General features: G+C 48.3%; 1 protein-coding gene across 1 annotated transcript; it reads left to right on the forward strand.

Moving 5' to 3' along the window:
• Positions 1 to 200: 200 nt before the first annotated feature.
• On the forward strand, positions 201 to 21,703 carry ptpro (protein tyrosine phosphatase receptor type O; the record flags this gene model as incomplete). Its single annotated transcript, XM_083691902.1, has 27 exons — positions 201 to 230; positions 1,363 to 1,636; positions 2,077 to 2,232; positions 2,799 to 2,951; positions 3,638 to 4,225; positions 4,604 to 4,765; positions 5,388 to 5,584; positions 6,284 to 6,404; positions 6,806 to 6,999; positions 7,418 to 7,529; positions 7,693 to 7,856; positions 9,337 to 9,457; positions 10,380 to 10,513; positions 12,345 to 12,483; positions 12,886 to 13,006; positions 13,462 to 13,530; positions 15,035 to 15,118; positions 15,996 to 16,031; positions 17,837 to 17,918; positions 18,155 to 18,245; positions 18,602 to 18,678; positions 18,946 to 19,080; positions 19,514 to 19,636; positions 19,871 to 20,025; positions 20,741 to 20,876; positions 21,237 to 21,360; positions 21,469 to 21,703. The coding sequence occupies 26 exons, from the start codon at positions 201 to 203 to the stop codon at positions 21,339 to 21,341; spliced, it is 3,759 nt and encodes a 1,252-aa protein (XP_083548028.1). The 3' UTR covers positions 21,342 to 21,360; positions 21,469 to 21,703.
• Between the last annotated feature and the right edge of the window lie 2,583 nt (positions 21,704 to 24,286).

Below are 24,286 nucleotides of genomic sequence, written 5' to 3' on the forward strand. Positions count from 1 at the left end.
TAGTCAGTCCAGGCTGGCTCAGGCTGGCTCAGCTCTCCAGGGAAGCAGAGAGCACACAGGGAGAATGCAGACACTGGACAGCGGAGGAGCAGTGGAGGGTAATGGGAAATCTTCAAAGTGCCTCTCTAGAGAGTCGACATTTGTTTCTTTTCGAAGGCGGAGAGAGAGAAGAGAGTTGTGCTGTGTCCTTATCCCTAGAGATGAATGACCCTGGTGGGGAGGGGGAGGAGGTGGGGGAGGGGGAGGAGGAGGAGAGAGGGAGGAAGAAGAGGAGGGGGGGGGGGAGGCTGGCTGGGTGTGTGTGTGTGTGTGTGTGTGTGTGTGTGGGTGTGTGTGTGTGGCTGGGTGGTGGGTGGGTGTCTATCTGTCTGTGTGTTTGTGTATGTCTTTGTCTGTGTGAATGTGTTTGTATGTATGTGTGTGTGTGTGTGTGTGTGTGTGTGAAGAGGTGTACACAGGGGATAAGTTGGACCTCAGCGACCAGGGGGGAGTGGGTAGGCTGAAGGGGCGGTCCTCTGAAGTGTCCCCCCTGGCCTTCCACCATCTGGCTCCTGCAAGCATATCATTATTCACTATAGAATAACCCCGGCTGTACAGTGTGTCCTGGGGGGGGGGGGGGGATCAGAGTCAACAACCTGTAAACATGGCCTTTAGCGCCACGGGGACCATCTGTGTCCAAGAACACACACACGGACACATACTGTACACATACACACACACAAACACGGACACATACTGTACACACACACACACACACACACACATCTATTTTATGGCATTTAGCCCCCCCCCCCACACACACACAAGCACAGACACACACATACTGTACACACACACACACATTTATTTTATGGCATTTAGCCCCACACACACACACACACACACAGTTGTTGATCCCAGTGACAGCCAAACAAGGTTTCACTTTCCCCAGCGTGAAGCATTATTCTAATATCCCTCCCTGTAGGTGAGTCTCAGTGTGTCATTAGTGTGGTGATGTGCTTCTATCAAACGTCCCCAGGGAGGACAGACACCATGCTCTGTGTTACCATGAAATCAGTCCCCTTTCAAGATTTCTGGGGGAATCGATGAAAATCATTTTATGAGAGACCAACCTGAAGCACCATTCATCTTATGATGGACTCCCTATGACTCCCTGTGCGTGCGTGCGTGCGTGCGTGCGTGTGTCTGTGCGTGCGTGTGCGTGTGTGTGTATGTGTGTCTGTGCGTGCGTGTGCGTGCGTGTGTGTGTATGTGTGTCTGTGTGTGTGTGTGTGTGCATTCATATGACTACATGACTCCCTCCTTGGCTTGTCCTCACCCGGACCACCTCTGTGACTCCCCACCCCCACCCCCACCCCCCAGAGCGTGGCGGCCTTCCAGGTCACAGTGAGGGACGATCGCTGGATCGTGGCGAGCCTGGAGCCGTCGGACCTGCGGGACAACGCCACGGCGTACGCCGCCCGGGTCACCGGAGAGCCGCGGACGCACCTCCTCCAGTTCCAGAACGCCAGCGGGCGGGAGGCGGCGCAGTTGGTCTTCAACACCTCCCACCACGGCCTCTGCTACACCGTGGGCCTCCTGGTCCGAGAGGGGAAGTCCTGGTCCAGACCCGTCAAATCGGTCGCCGTCCTCACAAGTAAGACCCAACGTCTGAGGACACGCTTGTTTACTTTATGATTTATTGATTTATGAGTTCAGGTTTAAAAGCGACTGTTATTTAAAACCAACTGACAATCTACTGTCCCCGACTACGAGATGAAATAAATACTGCAAAAAAGCGTTCAGTCTGTTGTCGTTCCACTAGACTTTGACAGACATACAGTACTGCCAGATCTGGTGTTGACCTTTGTGTTGGGATGCAGATTGTGATTGGACGGGAGATTGGAGGATATAAATCAGGATGTTTGGTTGACATTACACAGCCGATTACACAGCCGATTATCTCATTTGTATTGACCATTATGTGTCACAGTTCAGGTTGAGGTCAACCTGTCATGATGTTTGTGTCTGTTTGTGTGTGTTTGTGTGTGTTTGTGTGTCTGTCTGTCTGTGTGTGTGTGTGTGTGTTTCCCCCAGAGCCACTTCCTGTGGACAGTGTGCTGATATCAGACTACCGGGAGTCTCCAGAGACGGGGGTGGTGTTTGTGATCAGCTCCCCAGCCAACAACATCTTCAGCCGGGTCAACATCAGCTACGCAGAGGGCCGTGAGCAGCGCTCCATGCTCTACAAAGGTGAGACCACCTCCGGCTCCAAAACTTCCATCTACTTTGCCTGAATAGACAAGTATCACAAAGCTAACTGAAACTAATTAAGCTAAATACACATTATTTGCGCGGGATCATTTGAGAAGAATCAGTTAAGACAAGCAGAGCTGGTTTACTTTGTGTTTAATCACGCTTCTTCACGGAGGTGAATACATAGTCCGTTTTCTCCAAACCTGTGTCTGCATTTCAAATTTTACCCACCAACTGCCAACGAATTCCGCAGAACACTCACCACCTAGAGTGCCAAGTATTTTTATCTACCGAGCAACAATACTTCGATTGGCTACAAAATGAAGCATCATCATTGATGCATTTTTGGTGATTAAAGTCACCCTAGGCACTCTAGAATGTTGACAGTTTGGGCGACTTTATTCACCCTCAGCACTGAAGGAGTTAAATATGAAATATGACTATTACATGCTCCCGGTGAAGTTGTTCAACTTTCCCTCCTTTTCACGAATTCAAATGAGCCCTTAACGTCAGGCTTTTCACACTGTGTCTCACGAAGAGTCTTTGTGTCTTTGTGCTTGTAGACTTCTATAGAGGGAAGACAGTGTTCAAGCACTGGCTGCCCGGGACGTGCTACAGCAACATCACCTTCCAGCTCATCTCCGAGGCCACCGTCAACAAGAGCACCCTGGTCCGTCGCAGCGATGTCACCCACGAACCACGCCATCACAGAACAGGTGACCCCTGACCTTTGACCTTTGGCCTAGAGCCTGACCTGTGGGCAGCTCTGACGAGGCTCATTCAGGATACGAGTCAATCCAAACGAGATTATTAGTATTATTATAATTACTAGAATAACGCTTGATTGATCTGTATACATGTGTAAAACGAACACTTTCTAAGTAGGCCAAATGGACAATTGATGAATGGAATTACAAAACAGTCTTCACTCTATGAAAAGAAACATCAAAATGGGGGAAAAAGACAGGTATTATTGAGTCTTGTTGATTGTCGAGAGCGGTGAGTAGCTGTGTGTTTACAGCAAATGTCTGTGCTGATGTAATGTCATCACATTAATGACAGCATGTCAGCAACGTCCCACAGTGACTTCCTGTGGTCGCCACCTGCTGCAGTATCAATTATTAACATGATTCAAATAGCAGACAACGTTTTATTACCGTTATGAGATCACAGTCATTGATTGAATTTATTTTTTACGATCGAGAGTCTGTTGATATTACTGGAAACGAGAAACTACTGTTCTAATTTCCTCGTAATCATCATTACAGACTTCAGATGTATTCTTGGAAAACCTGCATCATCACTAACCCGGTGTATGTGTGTGTCTGTGTCTCTGTGTGTGTGTGTGTGTGTGTGTGTGTGTGTGTGTGTGTGTGTGTGTGTGTGTGTGTTTCCCCCACAGTGCCCAACCCTCCGCTCAACATTTCCCGTAAGATCGTCCACCTCAGCCAGAGGGTCCTCCCGGTGGACGTCCCCGGTGGCGGGGGGGTGGCGGTCTCAGAGGAGACCCAGGACCCCCAGGCGACGCCCCCCCACCACCACCGCCGCCCGGCCCGTGACGTCCCCCTCATCGAGGAGCAGGAAGAGGTGGAGACCCAGAGTGAAGGGGACCTGGAGAGCCTGTCAGAGGAGGCGGCGGTCGGCGGAACCACCCCAATGCCGCCCCAGAACCCCAACGACACCGCCACCGACAACGTCAACGTCAACGCCAACGCCAATGACACGGCCGAGGAGGAGGAGGAGAGCGTCACGTGGCCCTATTGGCCGCGTCCAACAGGAAGCCCCGTCCCCACGGAAGGGGAGGAGGAGTTTGTGAACGGCGTGGGGCCGGAGTATGAGGACTCCAACGAGCCGGGGTCGGCCATGGGCCTGCCCCCCGAGCCCCCCGTCACCCTCACCAAGCTGCCCCCCATCCTGCTGGAGCTGCGCTGGCTGCCCCCCCGGCCCCCCACCACCTACGACGCCTTCAACGTCTACATCTACAGAGACGGTAAGACGTGTGTGTGTGTGTGTCCGACTCTGGAGTTCATCTGAGAAATCGCTATCCAAGCCCTCCGCAGACTGTACTAACCCCCCTCTCTCTCCCCCTGTTTTCCCTGTCTGCTCACACCCCTCTGTCCCTCCATCCCTCTCCCCCTGTCTGCTAATCCCTCTCCCCCCTGTCTGCTAACCCCTCTCTCCCTCCATCCCTCTCCCCTCTGTCTGCTCATCCCTCTCTCCCTCCCTCCCTCTCTCTCTGTCCCTGTCCCCCCTGTCTGCTCACCCCTCTCTCTCTCTCTCTCCCTCCCTCTCCCCCGTCTGCTCACCCCCTCCCTCTGCTCACTCCTCCCCCCCCCCTCCTGTCCCCCCTGTCTGCTCCCGTCCTCAGGTAACTCCACAGAGACTGCCACGGTGGATGAGAACACCCATGAGTTCTTCACAGAGCTGACTGAGCCGGGGACCCACCGTGTCCTGGTCACCACCCTCAGCTCCTCTGGGGACTGTGAGCCCCGGGAGAGCAGCGCCAACACGGGCTTCACCTTCTACCTCAGTACGTACCCCCCTGTACCCTCCAACACCTTACACTTAACACTGTAGTACCCCGCTGTACCCCCCTATACCCCGCTGTACCCTCCAACACCTTACACTGTAGTACCCCGCTGTACCCCCCTGTACCCCCCTATACCCCGCTGTACCCTCCAACACCTTACACTTAACACTGTAGTACCCCGCTGTACCCCCCTGTACCCCCCTATACCCCGCTGTACCCTCCAACACCTTACACTTAACACTGTAGTACCCCGCTGTACCCCCCTGTACCCCGCTGTACCCCCCTGTACCCCGCTGTACCCTCCAACACCTTACACTTAACACTGTAGTACCCCGCTGTACCCCCCTGTACCCCCCTATACCCCGCTGTACCCTCCAACACCTTACACTTAACACTGTAGTACCCCGCTGTACCCCCCTGTACCCCGCTGTACCCCCCTGTACCCCGCTGTACCCTCCACCCTCCAACACCATAGTACCCTCCTCCACCCTCCAGCAACCTGATGCTGTGTTGTAATGTTGCCAGGTCCCAGTCTAATACTGTTAATGTTGCCAGGTCCCAGTCTAATACTGTTAATGTTGCCAGGTCCCAGAGTCTAATGCTGTGTTCTCCATGTTGCCAGGTCCCAGTGGTGAGTGGCTGGAGCAGCCTAAGGAGCGTCCCCAGGCAGTCAGTGTGAGGATGCTGGGCTCCAGCACGGCAGCAGTGTCCTGGTCCCCCTCCACGGAGAGCCACAACGGCAGCCTGGTGTCCGTCCTGTCCCTCACCTGCCTCAGACCCAGCCTCAGCCAGCGCATGGAGAACACGTACTGCAGCGAGGTAAAACATGCTTATCAGCATGTCCTTTATACTGCGGTATACTAGATAATATATAATAATATTATTCTAATAATATACTAGACTAATTAGATACAGTACCAGTCAAAAGTTTGGACACACCTTCTCATTCAATGGTTTTTCTTTATTTTTATTATTTTCTACATTGTAGATTAATATGGAAGACATCAAAACTATGAAGGAACACATATGGAATTATGTAGTAAGCGGAAAAAGTGTTAAACAATCCAGAATATGTTTTATATTTTAGATTCTTCAAAGTAGCCACCTTTTGCTTTGATGACAGCTTTGCACACTCTTGGCAAGTTAGTCATCCAACCCAGGGCCACAGAGGGCCACTAGAAATCGTTAGTGCAGCGAGGTCACACACGTGAACACGCCCCCAGCCATGGATCAAAAGTCACACACACACAGGAACATGGCCTACGGCGTTCCACCGACACTGTCCAACCTCTGCAGCTCTGATGGTCCTGGGCCCTCTCACACCTCCACTCTAGACCATCAAACACAGTGTATATTCATCTGTTCTACCACAGTAGAACACAGTGTATATTCATCTGTTCTACCACAGTAGAACACAGTGTATTAATCTGTTCTACCACAGTAGAACGCAGTGATTCATCTGTTCTACCACAGTAAATCAGTGAGCAGCGTAAACCTTGATTGTTTTCATTGTGACAGGAGAACACAACGAGTGACATCATCACCAACCTGACCCCAGGGGCCCAGTACAGAGTGGTGGTCTACCACACCAACGGACCCCTGATCAGCCCCCCCTCGGAGCCCGTCATCATCGACATCGGTGAGGGACCTGGATAGAAATGTAGAATGTAGCGTACATCTGTCATGTAGAACATGGGAGTCACGTCAGAACTACTCATCGCATTTCTACCTGCAATGTTGTGAATTGTGTTCTTGGCTTCATTGAATGACACACCTGCATTACTATCAATTAATCAATCATTCAATCAATGCATCAATCATTAATCAATCATCAATCAATGTTATTTATGTAGCACATTTTATACACAAATAACATTAAAAATTACAACAACAAAAAAAAAAGTATTCCTCTACATTATAATTATTATTTTTTATCTCTGCCTTGTAAGAACTCTGGTTGGCCGAGTCGACATTCTGTCCGTCCTCTGTGCCCTTGTGTGTGTTCTAATTGGCTGACTGTGCCGCCCGTGTATGTGTCAGAGCCCACGGGGGTGCGGGAGCTGATGGTGTTGTCCCTGAGCCCCACGGCCGTCATCCTGACCTGGCAGAGACCCTACCACGTGGCCTTCCGCAAGTACGTCCTCCAGACCTTCTTCTTCAACCCTGTCACCCTGGCCTCCGAGTGGACCACCTACTACGAGATCGCCGCCACCGCCTCCGTCATCGCCTCTGTGGTAACCAGACACCTATCAACATATCAATAATAATAATAACACTTGATTTTTTTGTAACGGCGTTACAAAGTGCTTTGCGCAGATAAACAGATATGCAAATAAAAAACAAAATATACCTAGAAAACTGTAAAACACCACACATTAAAAAGAATAAGAGCAGCATCAATTAAAGGCTAGTCTGTAAAAATGCGTTTTAAGAAGAGATTTAAAAAGAAAATACTGATCATGTATGTATCTTGTTAAAGGCCTTTGATCGATATGTTGTTTTGGTTAGGGGTCGTTTTAGCCAACAAACGGAGGTGCATTATTCCCTGACATATTGGCTGCCTGGCCTCTAAAGCATTGATTATTGATGATTGATTATTGATTATTGATGATTGATGATTGATTCCTCACCGTCTCTTCTCACCTCGTCCAGAGAGTCACCGATCTGTTGCCGGCCTGGTACTACAATTTCCGTGTTTCCATGGTGACCTGGGGGGACCCGCCCCTCAGCTGTTGCGACAGCTCCACTGAGAGCTTTGTCACTGGTACGTACACACAACACAACACTGGGGCGGAGTTTGAGGAACTACTTCTGTGACCAGTGTCAGTCTGTCTTAGTTTAGTTTTGCTACTGCACACGATACACACTCGCAGACTCTCTCTCTCTCTTTCTCACTCACTCATCCCTCTCTCCTCTCCTCCCCACAGCTCCTGAGGCTCCTCACATCTCCTCCGTGGACTACTCCCACGGGACCCTGTACGTGCGCTGGACCTACGGCGAGCTCTTCATAGACATGTCCCACTCCAGGATGCTGCACTGGCAGGTGGTGGCCCAGGGCAGGAAGGGCTCCAAGAAGATCTTCTCCGCCGACGTGAGTGGCCGCCTCATGTCAAGGGTTCACCTAGCGACACGTTCCGATTGGCTGCGGGGGGCTGTATGTCCCCCCCTTTAGCTGGGATCCTTTGCTTTCGTGACCACTATGGTCCTGTGTGGCTCGGTTGGTAGAGCATAACGTGTAGGTCGTGGGTTCGATTCTCGCTCTGGACCATATATACAAAAGCATCTACTACACTCATTGTACTGTTAGTCACTTTGGATAAAAGCATCTGCTAAATGTCATATATTATATAAATAGCTGTTGCCCCCATATTGTTAGTGGAATGGCCATTACCATAACTATGCCCTGACGTTCAGGGAACGTTAAAGAAAAGTCGTCTCAGGGGTCAGTCCTTACTCTAACATTTAGAAAACGTTGTACTGATGTGGGATGGCGTCAGTGAGACAGCGTGCTATTTTGCCAGGCGTTCGCTGCTTGTTCGGCCGAGGGCTGAGGCGCTGATATCGATTAAATCCACTGGGTCCTTTCTGGGCCTAATTAAAACAACAGAGGGCTGACCCGGTATCTGCCTGCTATGAGGTCTCGCACATCTTCTCCTTAATGAAGCCAATTATCTTCCCACATGGGCTTATCCAAAGATAAACCCAGAGTAATTAGGCATGGCCCAATGTTTTGATTCTCTGGGCGTTCTCGCCGTTTTAATTGCCTACCCCGATCGCGTCCGAATCTGCTGCAGAAGCCTTTTGGAAAATGGTGACCAGATGGAGTGGTTGTTACAGACAGGACATCCCTACGAGGTGATTTGAGGAGTTGAGTTTAGCGGCTGTCTCATTTGACTGTTCACCAGGGAGACGTGTGCGGTGACGCCCTGTGTAAAGGTGATTTCAGCCCTGGGGGGCGTCGACATGGCAAATGAACAAGTGTTGCTGGGTGCGATAGCATCCCTTCAATCCGCCGGCAGCATTGACAGCTCTGGCTGCAGATTGAGATCAATATCTAAGATGAGGTAATTGATTTAAGAGGCGAAAATGATCCAGCGGAGTGTGATTGTCTCCAACGGGGCTTGGAGGACGGCGTTAGAGCAGTTGGAGGGGAGTCTGCCTCACTGTCGTTTTCTTTGGAAGGTTCTCAGACGATCCGTTCAGAAGCGCTATCCTAAACAGTCCGGCTGATTGCTCTACTATTTATTTAACTCACTGACTGATAAAGAATTCCGGAACACTCACCACCTAGAGTGCCAGGTGTTTGATGTGGTATCCGCCTAGCAACATTACTTGGATTGGCTACAAAATGAAGCATCATCATTTATGCATTTTTTTGGTGAGTGAAGTCAACCTTCCGCACTCTAGGATATTGACAATTTGGAGCGACTTCATTCACCTTCGGCACTCAATGAGTTAATGTCATTTCTATAATGCGAGTCCTAGCAGAGCTCAGTGCTTTTAGGTGATGAGTGTTTGAGCTGAGTTGTGTTGACGGTGTGTGTGTGTGTGTTGTGCCTTGGCCCCGGTAGGTGACTCGTAACGTGATGAGGGCCAGCCTGGCTCTACCCCCGGGGGATATCTACAATCTGACAGTGACCGCCTGCACACAGCACAGCAGGAACACCTCCATGCCACACATCATCAAACTAGGTCAGTGGTACCTCAACACCCACCCACCCACACACACACACACGAACGCACACACCCACACGCACCCACATACACATGCATACACACATGCAAACACACACACACACACACACACACACACACACACACACACACACACACACACACACACACACACACACTGTGGGCACTTGCCCACACATTCATGGTCTCAGCATGGGGCCTCTGGGATAAGTCCCAACACATCCTGTCTCAAAACAGAGACGAAAGGTCAGCAGAGGTCAGTGCACCAACAAATCCATGTAGAGAAAGAGAGACTATCAGAAACATTTGAGCTCAGAGTGATCCGAGAACCTGCCGTACAGAGAAGAGTAGAGGGGGACCGAGCTGTACCACAGTAAAGAAAAACCCTCTGTCAGCCAGGAATGTACAGTATGTCCACTGACAGATCCTTGAGAGAAGAAGTGAGGGTATGGTTGTGGTTCAGTGAAGTGATGTGTACAGTAAAACAGGGGTTTTAGCCACCGTGAAGGGAAGGAGGGCTTATCTGGACTCTCCCAAAGAGGGGAATTATATGTGGCCCAGTTACCCCAATCCAGCTCCCCTGCCTCAAAATACACACACATAGACTTTTTCTCATGTCGGCAGTGGTTTTGTACTTTCAACATTTAATCAGTTCTCGTTTTCCAAAATGTGTCAAATCATCACTTCCTCTGTCAAACTAGCACATTTATTTTTGGAGCATGAAGATTCTCACATCTAGGCCTCCTCATTGTAACTGTTCAAGAGGAAGTGTTGCACGTTATAAATACAGTCTCAATTCCCACCGAGCCTTTCTGCTCGGCCCAGTAGTGTAAGGACCTCACAGAGCAGCACTATTCCGCACCACGTTCCCGTGGACTAAACGTCTCACAGAGGCTTTTTCCGGGTTTGTTTGGGACAGAACCGGCTCCTCCTCGGTCCCTGTACGCTGTGAACGCCACACACTCATCCGTGACCCTGCTCTGGACCGAAGAGGGAGTGGTGGACTTCTACCAGATCCTCTGCAAGCCCGTCAGGCCCAACAAAGAACTCAAGGTACAGTTAAGATACTGCCGTGTACAAATTCTCACTCTCTGAAATATGATGAAATATGTCATGTAAGCCAGGCGTAATGTAATAGTACTGTGTCGCTGAATGTCTTCCAGTACTTCCAGTACAATAGCATCTTCCCTCTGGAGAGATCTCTGTTTCCTTATATTCAGTCTTGAGATATTCACATTGAGAATATCTCTCTTGGAACTGCAGCCGGGCACTCTTGCATTGTAGGCGTTGTTTTGTTTTGTGATGAGATGAGCCGGTGGTTGTTTACGCCTCATTTTACAGGAGGATTCTACAGTAAATGGCCATTTATGTGTGTGGGGGGACGGAACAGAATATTCCCCACCACCGAGGCTTTTAAATGCTAAGTGGATTTTACACTCGCTTTCATCATCCAGCTACCGAATACAGCCCCCGAGGTCTGAATACAAACATCCAAGGAGGAGAGGATGTGTTCTATGTGGTGATGTTTTATGGTATTTGTCGTTCATTTTCATGACTTTAAGCTCCCATGTGCCGTTGATTTGCTGTGTTGCTTACGATTTATATCTTATATTTTCCTTCTTTTTTTTTCTTTTTTTAAACATCGGTACATATTGAAGCCCTGTAGACTGATTATTATATGTTATCCGATAGTGGACGGATCTTTGTTATGGATGTGTTCATGCTATCTCACGGTCAAGGAAACATGAACAGTGTGATGTTCAGAGTCATACTGTAAGACACTCCCAAGGAAGTGTGTGTTTGTGGTGTTAACTGTCAAGACAGGCCTGCTGTGCAGCACGACCACAGTGCGTCTTTGTGGTCCTGTGTGGCTCAGTGATATCTTTCAGGATGTGGCTTTGATTCCCGTTGGGGCCTTGTATGCAAAACAGTGTACTGTAAATGGCTTCGGGTAAAAGTGTCTGCCAAACGGCATGTATTAAGCTACATCGGCTGATTGCTGTGCCCAGTTCCGTGGCAGGTAAAGCCGTGAGCGGATAACAGACAGACAGACAGACAGACAGAGAGGTAAAGGTTGCTCTGGAAGATTCTGAGATGTGTCGTCCCCCTGACGTCTTGTTGAGCGTGTTGTCATGGTGAGGAGCGTGGGCTGTCAGAAAGGCCTGTATGCTACGCGCTTCATTAAGGTCATTAACTAGCGCTGAAGGAGGGTGTCTCACGTGGCCCGTTGCCATGGCGGTTACGGGGAAGCGGAGTTTCGTGAAGGGCGACGAGGCGTAACTGGCGGCTGATCTTCTTACTGAAGTGGCGTGTCTGTCTGTCAGCCTCTCTGTTGTCATTCAAAGCAGACCTAAACATTCAGCCATGACCTGTTGTTGGATGAGGTTGAAAGTGGCATATCAAGCTCTCATCTGAAGGGCTGTGGCCAGAGGTTGAGGATGGCGTATAAAGCTTTCCTCTGAAGGGCTACTCTGGTTTCAGCTCAGCGTAGCAGTCGTATGATTCATTTTGTTGATGTCAAGTCACCTTTATTGTTTGTGAGATCTGCACAGGGGAGGCTGGTGGAGGTAGAAATTAGGAGGACGGTCTCATTGTAATGATGAGTCCTCATTCCATTCCATGCATTACAATGGGGCCCGTCCTCCGATGTCTGCCTCCACCAGCCTCCCCTGGATCTACAGTAGAGTAACAACACGTCACCTGAAGGGATTCTCTTGTGTTGGAATAACGTGGGATCTGACGCTCCCAAGTGCTTTCTTCCACCAAAAAAAAACAACGTTTCGGCCGACAGGTAGCCTTCGTCAAGGGTTTGTTTCTCTTGTGTTGGATCATGTTACCAGCAGTCCCCCCCCCCCTCCCCCTCCCCCCTCTCCTGTCCCTGTAGGCACGGGAGCCCCAGGCAGCCCACTCCCATGTGCTGACGGTGTCCGGCCTGCTGCCCTCCTCCACCTACAACTGCAGCGTGATCAGCTTCAGCTACAGCACCCCCAGCGAGCCCACCTACATCGCCATCTCCACCGTGGGTACGTACGTGACAGCTCCCTCAGACCACTCTCTGTTGGTCCGGTCAATGCTAAACGGGATCCTCGGGACGGCTCGATTCCGACGTCCGACCCCACTGAGGTTGAGGTTGTGTGATGGTTATGGTGAAGGTCATGTCGTTCCCAGACTCTTCCGCCCGAATGCTAGGAAGGTCTGGTGGACCAACCGAGACCGGGAGAAACTGCCGGTCGATTAGCTATTGGCTTTACCTCGCATCAATCATCTCCCACAGCAGTTCTTATTTCTATTTCATAATTGTGATTGATTGTGTTGTTTGTGTACACTTCAATGGGCGTATCCCAGTTTGTGTGTTAGAGGGATTTGACCCATGATGTTGGCCTATTGAGCGTTGCCTTACAGGTTTGTTGTGTGTGTCACTACAGCCAGAGAGATGAACCCCAGCGTGGCGGCCATTTCGGCTCTGGCCGTCCTCAGTGTCCTCCTCATCAGTCTCCTGGTGCTCTTCCTGCTCGTGCTCCGCAAGAAGCACCTGCAGATGGCCAGGTAAACCAACACGTCTCTACCATGAACCCCCGGGAAAGATGGTCAAGTGACATATGATCCACGTACGGTATATTCATGTGTCTACGGGACCATCTTATACTATTAGTGAGTCATCGTGACTGTATATTCAGGAACAAAGTCGTATTTACTTTGTGTCTGGAGTGGAAACAGAGCACGCTTCACTTTGGTTGCAGGCTACAAAAATGTTCACTAACCTAAAATGGAACACATGGGACATGTTTCTGAAGAGCTTCCCGTAGGTCCAGCCCCGTACAGAGTCCTAAGGGATTAGTCCACAGGGAGATATCGGGAGCCTCAGGAGCTGTGGGGAGGGGAGGAGAGGGGGGTTGTGTGTGTGTGTGTGTGTGTGTGTGTGTGTGTGTGTGTGTATATGTGTGTGTGTGGTGATACATACTGTATCTATTGTGGATAACAGATGTTATGTTCTATTTCAGGGAGTGCGGTGCAGAAACCTTTGTCAATTTTGCTTCATTTGAGAGAGACGGCAAGCTTCCTTACAACTGGTACGAGTTCCCTCTCTCTGTCTCTTCTGTCCTGAACCCAACAGACATCCTCAGCATTCTCAGTGTCAGAAATCTCAATGTCAAAATCCCAACCTCATTTAGATGAAACCAACGGCTCCCCTCCTGCCCCAGATGAGGCCTCCTGTCATGTAACCTGACTGGATGATGTATTTAGTACTAAGTGTATTTATTTATTCATTTATTTGGTGTATTTAGTCAATCCACCACTGAGTACGTGGCTGCCTGAGGGAACGCACATGAGATTCCGAGGTTGGGAAGTAAATTTAGGGAAGATTAGAGGGCGTGGGCGATTGGAGAGCCAGATTAGGGATTTCACCGCGACGCAGCGTTTACAAACGGCGCTCAGCTGTGAAACAGGGTTATAAGTAGCGCCCCGGAATGACGATGAGCTTGCGCACTGTCTGACGCAAGGGAGAGCGAGTCTATGCCTCCTGTGTGTGGTGTCCTAAGAATATTGTGTTTGTTAATGAAAGTGCAGCATATCCCTTAATCTGAGATTAGCAGGCCAAAGTGCCAAGTAAAGGGCCAGCATCTATTCCGAGACAAAATTGGAATTGGTGATCTATTTATGTAAGTTAAATTATTAACAAACGCTCCACCAAGTGGGACCGGTAGTTAAACCGTCTCCCAAAACGGTTTGATTGTTGAATTTATGGATGTTAAACTAGCAGGTATGGCCAGCTTTCTCATAGCTTCTCCATATCATATTGATTCTGAATGATTAATATAAGAGCTGAAAGACGGTCAGTTAAGGCAGACCTTGGCTTCCATCCTAAATTATAATGAAATATTGTATTTGCCATATCTCCCATCACTAAATCCATGTGTCCATCAAAGTGTGTTTCTATATACATTGTGCAAGCAGCATTGGTAAGGTTGTGTTTCTGTGAACTGGACGTGACAAAGCTTGGGCTTTGAATGTGCATGATGTAAAATGCCTCTGTGTTACTTCTGCTAATGTACTACATTGAAAAAACAACAATATTGGAGATAGTCAGAGTTATTGTTTCGAAAAACAAATGGTCAGCTCTTAAGAGTCCTTCGACACATGTCTTAGCTAAGGAAGCGTAGCCTTCTGTAAAGCACGAGGAGGGTTTCAAACAGTACGACACACTGACTGCACTGCTCACGTGGAACTCTTCTCCCAGGCGAGGAACTTAGTGTCGAGAGACAGAGAGAGAGAGAGAGAGAGTGGCCCATTGAGGCGTCCACCCTGCCCCAGCGCAGGAGGGGACAAGTCTTGTATTGTTCTCCGTCTGCCACGACAGTAAAGCAGGCTACACAGGACGTCGTTAGGCTGCATGATGCATTAACTCTGTGTTCAGCACTAATAGAGTTCTTCTCAACACACCACTCTGTACGTGCCACTTAACTAATGGAGCGCCATGTTTTGTCCCCCCGCCCCCATCCCCCCCCCCCGCCCCCAACCTGTCGCCTACTGGTGTTTTTGTTATTTTGTTTTTTTGTCTGAATCCCCATTCAGGCGAAGAAGCCTCTTTGCCTTCCTTACCCTACTGCCATCCTGCCTTTGGACTGACTATCTTTTGGCTTTTTATATTAATCCTTGGTAAGTAAGCAAGCACTGTTTGGCCAAAACCACTGCATCCCCCGGGGGCATGTCTTAGCTTTAGCGTTAGCAAAGCCGCCAGCCTACTGTACTCCTCTGACCATAGACACTGTGTTACCAGAGAGGATTCCCCTCGCTTTGAATGGGACCTCACCTAGGAGTCTGCAGGCAGCCATTTTGGATCTAAATGACTGTCATTCTGACAACCACATTCTGGAGCAAAATAACAGATTCCAGGGCCACTCCCAAGGTGGTCGTAGAAACTGAAAACCCTGAACTGTGCACAGAATACTTTTCAGATACCGGGAACGCTCTCTCGTAAAACCTCTGTCTATGGTTGGAAGACAAGCCGACTTCACCTGACACTGCTCGTAAATCACACCGAAGCCCTACTGACTAACATCCTGTAGCAGTGCGCTAACAACGGCTGGGCTTTGCTCTCCACACGGTGTCTGCATGCCTCTAACGCACCATGTTTTGCTTCTGTAGACTTGGAACTGTGTGAATGGAATGGTAGAACGTAGTGGTCGTGAATGAGTTCCGTAGCGTAGACGTGATATGTGTCGCGCACGTCGGTGGTATTCTAGTGCATGTTGTTGGTGGGATGACCAGATTTGACTCCAGTGGTATGCCCGTAAGGAAGCATGGGGGAAGCAAAGCTCACAGTAAGTGTGTTTGACTGCTTGCCTGATTCACTACCGCACAGTCGTCCTGCAGATGACTTAGTTCGTCGAAAGTGGGTGATTTGAGTGGTAAATTGACGTGATATTAAACTGTTTTGTGAAGTATGTCTGTCACCGTAACTGAATAGAAGCTGGTGTCACCTGCCAGGCACATACAGAACAGTCGCCATGTTTCACATCTCTGTATTTTGTAGGAGCAAGACCGCTTTAAAGAAACGGAAGCTAACAAGGTAACACTACTAGGCAATGTGTTTGTGTGAGAGGTTGTACAGTGTGCGTGTATTTGTTTGTGCGTGCTATGCTGTTAATCTGTGTGTACATCTGTGTGTACATGTGACATGTCAATGCCTGTGCTATTCACAACTTTCCGGCTAGCTAGTAATCAAGCCCAAACGCGAGAGCATCTGAGGCCAAACTAATCCAGCAGATTAGAGATGAGAGAACTTCACTGCATCGCCACACACAGGCACACACACACCCACACACCCACACCCCCTTTTAAACTTAATTTGAACCCTCTGTCAGGAAAAACCTTGCGAATAACAACTCCAAATCAGGTCACTTACTGTAACTCTGTAATAAACAATATATATTCCTCCCCTCAGAATCATTCCAGGATGAATCTGTAAATGCTGCTGATGTTTACAAACAAACAGTGATGTATACCATACTTTAACGTATGTCAACAATCAAGACAGATTGCATGTTCAGCTCTGCACTCATTAGAGTTGGATGGACTCAGTTATGAATGAATGAATGCTTCATTTGTCCGTCAGGAAACGTTTTTTCACAGGTGGGCAAAATAGGACAGTAGAGTGCCTTCGGAAAGTATTCAGACCCCTTCACTTTTTCCACATGTTGTTGTGTTACAGACTCAATTTAAAATGGATTAAATTAAAAGAATTTGCCATCAATCCACACAAAATACCCCAGAATGACAAAACACGAAAACACGTTTTTAGAAATTTCAGTAAATTTATTAAAATTGAAATACAGCAATACCTCATGTACATAAGTATTCAGACCCTTTGCTATGACACTCTTAAAATTAGCTAAAATGCAATCAACAAATCACTTAATAAGTTAAATTGAGTCCATCTTAATGCAATGATAATAGTTCATGTAATTTTGGAATTAATATATTTGTTTTTATAGGGTCTCTGATTTGCATAGGAATCAATTACACACTGTGTGGAGTGTCATAGCATAGTACATGAGGTATTTCTGTATTTCAATTTTAATAAATTTACTGAAATTTAAAAAAAAACTTGTTTTCGCTTTGTCATTCTGGGATATTGTGTGTGGATTGATGGCAAATTCTTAATTAATTTAATCCATTTTAAATTGAGTCTATAACACAACAAAATGTGGAAAAAGTGAAGGGGCCTGAATACTTTTCGAAGGCCCTGTAAATACGCAAAACCAATACAGAAGGTGCAGAGCACATTTAGACACCGGTTCAACAACGTTGTTGACTGCTAACTCTGTTCATACGAGCCTGTCGGCTGTCGACTTGATAAAGCCAATCCCTTCGGCCCGAAAGACCATCCAGCCATACAGGCTTTTACACAGACAGGACACACATTTCTGCTGAGGAATATCAAATCAGACTTTCGAATGCATCAGACCGTGGGTAAGGATGGGTTGTATTGTTTTGATTGTTGAGCTGTGAGGTGGTGAAGCATGAGAGAACGGGAGGCTGCGCTCCGATTCCCCGCCTTTCTGCCAAAGTGTGCACTCACACAGTACACTCTCTCTCGTGGGTTTAAAAGCATTGGACCTGGTCTAAGGAATACAGAGGAAACTCTTGGCCTGCCAGACTGGCACCAATCCAATGCTTTTAAGTCCATGAGGGGAAGTAGTGTCCGGTTCTTGTGTGTGTCAAGGGTAGAGAATCGGGAAAACACAGCCTGAGAAGTCGCTCATGGCTGGTAGCCAGTGTCGGGGTCACCCCCACAGCTTCCAATGTAGCTATCCTGACCCCCCCCCCCCCCTCTGTCCGTCTGTCTGTCTGTATGTGTTGTTACTGTTACAGCCCTGTCCAGCTGGATGACTTTGACGCTTACCTCAAAGACATGAGCAAGGACTCGGCCTACAAGTTCTCCCTGCAGTTCGAGGTAGGAGGCCCCACCCACGCCAGTGAATACACTGCACTTGATACACAACATTATTGTCAGTATGTGATGTGTAGAATAAGATGCACTGCTGTTAGTGACTATTCTTTGGTATCACATGAAGGTACGATCGTTGCAAAATTCCCTACCCATGAATTATATTTCTATGATTATGACTGCCTGTATAAGAATCTGTGTGAGTTTGTGAAATCCTATAATATGGCCGCTATGTGTTTCAGGAGCTGAAGAGCGTGGGGCTGGACCTGTCACATGACGCGGCCGACCTGCCAATCAACCGGCCCAAAAACCGCTACACCAACATCCTACCCTGTGAGTGGCCATAGAGTCATATTTCTAGAAGGCGCACTCCCCTTATTAAACTGTGGCTCTATCGGGAGCGCCATGTATGGAGGGGAAAGACCGCATGTGCCTTCTCTACGAATAGAACTGGCCCATTAACCTCCTGTTGCTGTCAGAGGACTGGTTGCTAGTTGGTAGAGGGTACACCAATTATGCAAAAAGATAATTTCCCCTCGGGGATCAATAAAGTATACATTATTATTATTATTATTATCATCATCAATTGTCCAGTCCTATCCCCATAATGTGAGATCTGGCAGGTGACTGCGATGTAGTCATTCTGGAACGTTTCCATAGCGACGAGGACTCTATACGTCTCTCCACAGATGACTTCAGCAGGGTGAAGCTGATCTCTATGCACAACGACGAGGGCTCCGACTACATCAACGCCAACTACATACCAGTGAGTCAATCTCGTGTCCTGGCTGTGAATACACTGATCACGCGTGTGTCATGTGTGTAGGCTCGTACGTAGGTTAGGAGTCCTCCAATGAGAGACGAGACGAGACTTGACCGTCATGTCAGTGAGTCACTGAAGTAGGGAGAACAACGAGTAAAAGAAGCCGATCAAGACGGTGAATTTGTGAAAATATGAGGTGCTCCGGTGCTCGGTCGACATAGCTCCCACAGAACCCCTGTGGGCGGTCGTTGACGTGTCCTTGTCTCCCAGGGCTACAAGTCTCCCAGTGAGTACATCGCCACCCAGGGCCCCCTTCCTGAGACGCGCAACGAGTTCTGGAAGATGGTGCTACAGCAGCGCTCCCACATCGTCGTCATGCTCACGCAGTGCAACGAGCGGCGGAGGGTGAGTCAGTCAGTCAGACAGACGGTTACCGGTCAACACTCCTGTCGCTAGGCAACAGCGCGTGTATATCACTGAAGTAATTATCGTATATATGCTGCATCTCTTAGTAACCGGGATATATTTGATCTGACAGTGTCAAATCTGGCACACCCCGAAAGCTCCCATCACAAACAAATATCAGCGACATCAATTTCATCGTATAACACATATTCTGGTATATTCTGCTTTACATGTTCATTGTGCATTGCATTATTGGCACTGTTTATGTTCACAAAGTAGCTCGTGCACCTATCACAGAATGCAGTGTTTAGGTCAACAGCTAACCGTATGGTCCTCCTGTACCTTATTACGGGACAACAGAATGACTCCTCATCCATGTGAGGGCCTGAGGTGAAGGCCTGAGGTGATGGTGTGTTGGTGGTTGTCTCGGCAGGTGAAATGCGACCACTACTGGCCCTTCACGGACGAGCCGGTGGTGTACGGAGAGATCAGCGTGGAGATGCTGTCTGAGACGGAGTCCCCAGAGTGGACCATCAGGAACTTCAGACTGGGCTACGTGAGTGTCTGTGAGGGGGAGGGCACAGTGCACATCAGTAGAGACCGCTGTACTCGAAGAGTGTTGTAGTAGCCAATCACACTTGTGTTCATGTTGTACAAGTTTGAAGAAGGAAGTTGGAGGAAGTTGTGCCCTGTGGGTGAATAGAGTAAGCAGTAAGATGGAGAGAAGTATTCTGGTCTGTTAGCTTCATGAACCAATGCACATCTGTCCCTGTGGTGCCGCCCCCTATAGGCGGACGAGTCACAGGACGTCCTGCACCTCAACTACACGTCCTGGCCGGACCACGGCGTGCCCACGGTCAACGCCATCGAGAGCATCCTGCAGTTCGTGCACATCGTCCGCCAGCAGGCCAACAGGACCAAAGACCCTGTCATAGTGCACTGCAGGTAAGGGGTTACCCATCCTGAGCAGCAGGGGCCTGGCAGGTAGAAGAGAGGGGCATCGCTCAGACAGATGCTTGTCCAGAACGTACAAATCCAAAAACACACCTAATGGATTGCATTTACTGTGTATATATGGCCTGTCAAGGCTTTACTGTGAGAGCTGCCCAGAGTGAGGAGGGCACCCAGTAAATCCATCCACACACTATGTTTAGAGTAATTTACAGTACCCTCCGCTACATTTACTAATAGACCCAAGCAGACAAGTACAATAATGGCTTTGGACATCTGCCCGGAATCGACACTTGATCTCCGGATGTTCGAAGGGCCTTCTACCAAGGAGACGACAGACCTGGGGGGTCACAAGTGATACTAACTTTCACAACTTATAACTAACTTATCGCTTTGCGTAGAAATGCACTTTCTTCTTGAGTCTGAGCGGCTCGTCGAGTCAATTCAAGTTATCAAGTTCATTTAAAGTTTAAAGGACGATAGACAAGCTCATTCTCAGCGTTGTACAGGGACAGCATCAGTTACATTTTAGTGATGCAACTGGACTTCCTTACATATTTACCACCATACCATTCCATTATACCATCCTCTCCATGCTGTGGCTGGTGTTATGAATACAACAGTCAACAATATGCATTGTCAGTGGGATCTGACCCAATCTACTGGGCCCATATTTGTCCACTGACGTGTTGTCTGTTCTGCTGGGCAGCGCCGGCGTGGGGCGGACAGGGACCTTCATCGCTCTGGACCGCCTGATGCAGCACATACGAGAGCATGAGTTTGCGGACATCCTGGGCATGGTGTCTGAGATGCGCTCCCATCGCCTGTGTATGGTCCAGACAGAGGTAAGAACACACGGCCCACAGGGTCGATGCTAAGTGGGATCCTTTGTACGACTCTAAACCCTAACACTTAACCATAAACCATACCTCAACTGCAATGGTTTAAATCTCAATTCCCTTCAATGGGGTGACGGCAGAGTCAATGGGGTGACCACTTATCCTGTTTGAAAGACTGAGATTTTTGTGCTGCCCACACTGATATAACATGATGTTATTCAAATATTTCCTTGACATACTCTACTCTGCTGGTATTCTTAAATCTACACCTCTCGTTCTGAAACTGACGAAAACTTTATAACACTCGAGTGGTTTCAGTTCCTGTCACTTAATAATGCTGGTACTGTGTGATGTCACTCCCTGCAGGAGCAGTACGTGTTCATCCACCAGTGTGTCCTGCTGATGTGGAAGAAGAAGAAGCAGCAGTCCCTCACCAGTGACGTCATCTACGAGAACGTCAGCAAGACCTAATGACGGAGGTCCTGCAGACGTAAGGGACGCACCCACAAACCAGCATCCTCTGTGGTGGAAAGACCACTCAAGATGAGCTGTTGCACATACAATAAAATAATGGAAGTATTTTTTCCCTTTGTTGCAGGTTGTGACGACACCTCCTGTGCTTCGGGCATCCGTTCTCTGCTAAGAGATCCGCTTCATCATCGATACCAAAAAAAACGAAGAATAATCTGACAACACAAGAAGAAGAAAAAAAAAGAGGAAAAAAAAGATCAAGTTTTTGTTTGAATTGGTGTAAGCATGGGATGGAACTTTGCCTTAAAGGAGCCTTCACTGACTGACCATTTGTTCAACCACAATTGAGGTCGCCCCCCCCCAACCCAATTTACAGAACTGGGGCTAAAACAGTAGCGCATGACTGAGCCCCCCCCCCCCCCCCCCCTACCCGTGAGTGAATGGAATGTCTATGAGACCCTCATCTTTCAGGGAGAGCGGACCCTTCACACAGCAAGGGGTGGCAAAATGGCGGAACTGAGAAGTCAGTCTTTGACGGTCACTCGGTCAGCGACTACCATTAGTTTTATGTTTTTTATCTCAGGATTAGCTGAAAACCAGCAAGCACACAAGTCTCATTCATGTTCCCTGTATCATCTCTCACACACACACACACACACACACACACACACCCAACTGCCATGGTCAAATGTTACTTTTTCCAGGTTTGTACTACTAGGCTCTTATATAGTAGTGTCAGCTCAGCTGCCCCCTTTTCACATGTCTTCTAACCCTCACAGAGTAGTCATACAGTAGTATTCACACATTTCACACATTCTTACCGCGGCAAGAAGCTTCTATTCAGAGAACCGCACCGCCCGCCCCCCCCCCCCCCCCCAAACACAAACCGAGGCTGGTGTCAGACTTGCCACGTTACACTGCCACCCTAACTGGGACGACTGCTCTAACGTGTTTTTGGACTAACCTCTGTATCAACCGCTCAAAGGCTACTGCTACTTTTACATGCAATGTACAGTCCCGCCCGCTGCACACGCTCCCGGACTGAGGAAACACTGGAGGGTCCTGGAGGAGGAAGAGAACTCTTGTAGCACAGAGATTTTTTTGCCTTTTGGGACTTTTTAAAGGGGCTAAGGCAACATCGCTGCCTCAGCTTGCCGATGAACCATGAGGAGGCATGGCTGATGTCAATGTGGAACTAGGCCACTTTAGAAGCTGGAAGACTGTGGTTGTGTTGTTGTATTTGCACTGAGGCCTTGGACTGCCTGCCTGTCCTGCCATGTGATGAGAGGAGAGGAGCTGTGAGGATGAGAGACTGCTGGAGGCGGCTGCTGCTTCAGACTGTGGACAGCTACTGCTGCGTTATCAATGGACGTCCAGTGGCATCACGACATTAGCTCTTTCTGTGGGAAGGACTCTAGAAGAGGATTCTAGAAGAGGACCATCACGATATGAACGATGGGGAGGTTTTAACAGTGTCACTGAAACCTCTCCTTTACCAGGGTATGTGTAATTGCACTAGTTGCAATCATGTGTTGAAAGTTGAGTTGAAAGGTGCATGTCATAAAATGTGCATATCAGGCACGTCATAATAAGTTCCACACCGATGGCCTAGACAGCAGACAGAGAGAAAAGGGGAAAAGCCACCAAAATGACACCATCACGGCTGGATATCCCCTCCTACTCCATCTCCATGGAAATGCCAGAGTGTCGGTACAGGAAATGAAATATCCTGCGAAATCTAAAACCAACATATCCTCTTTTTTTCCCTTTTTTTAATATGTTTTGCTCACAAACATATCCAACACTTACAGTATTCCGTGGAGGAGAGTTAGCATACAGTGCTATTGCACGTCAGGTCATCCTCAATCTTAGTCCCTACAGGGCCATACTGTCTGTCTGGCAAGGTCTCCATCCTCTATTGATCAGTTCATGTCTATTGGGCGTCATTCATTAGCTGACCAACAGACAAGGGGAATCCAGAAGGCACAGCTTCAGCCCTTGAGGATCCAAGCTGAGAATACCTACCACATGGGTATGGTCACCGAGATGGAGATATGCTCACCGTAGTTTTCACCACGACAGCAGTTTGAAAGCCCACTGAAAGCATGTCGGCATAATAGACACTTTAAACAGGAATGCCGTCCATGTTGTTCCGATCAGGAGAAAACCGTCATGGAATCAAGCGACCTAACCGTCAAGGAGTCAGGTTTCAGCTCTGTGGATGCAGAGGGGAATTTACAGTATATCAATATCCATCTTTAAGGTACATTGGACAGGTCAATGTTTACTTCAAAGGGATCATTTACATGTCAATGTGATTGTCAGAAACTGGCCTTTGACCATTAATGATTCTTCGCTTTGTCCACACTTTTTTCTAGTTTAGAGGACCACTAAAGAGTTTACACAGGTTTGACGCCCAGCTGTTCGTCGGCTTCGACCACTAAAATCTCACCTAGGTTACATTTCACGATTAGGTATCAAATGTACTGTACATACTACTTACTGTGTAACGATTATGTTTCTACATGTTATTACAAAGTAATTCTTGTGGAAATGAACTTTGGTTTGTCGGTTTGTTTTGTTTCTTTGTTGTTTTTTTTTAAACTGTAGTATATGTGAACACGCATAATAACATAAACCCAGAACCTTTAAGTTATTATTTTACTCGCATAGTAGTAACAGTCTTTAATTGGAGCAGACTTATGTATGAACGGCTTGGTATTATTTTGGAAGTGCATCCCCAACCCTTCTCGTTGAAGAGTCGTTGGGAGACCCACTGTGTGGACTGGGAACATACACGACGGCCCGGGAAACGACGCACTTTTGGTACGGTTGTCAGAACTGACAGAAAATACACAGACATTTCCAATAGTTAGGTACTGTACACGTTTTACAATTCTCTCTTGCTCAGTGTGTGTCCAGTCTGAACTTGTTTGTCATTGGTG

This window comes from Argentina silus (assembly GCF_951799395.1).
Source record: "Argentina silus genome assembly, chromosome: 20".
NCBI classification, from domain to species: domain Eukaryota; kingdom Metazoa; phylum Chordata; class Actinopteri; order Argentiniformes; family Argentinidae; genus Argentina; species Argentina silus.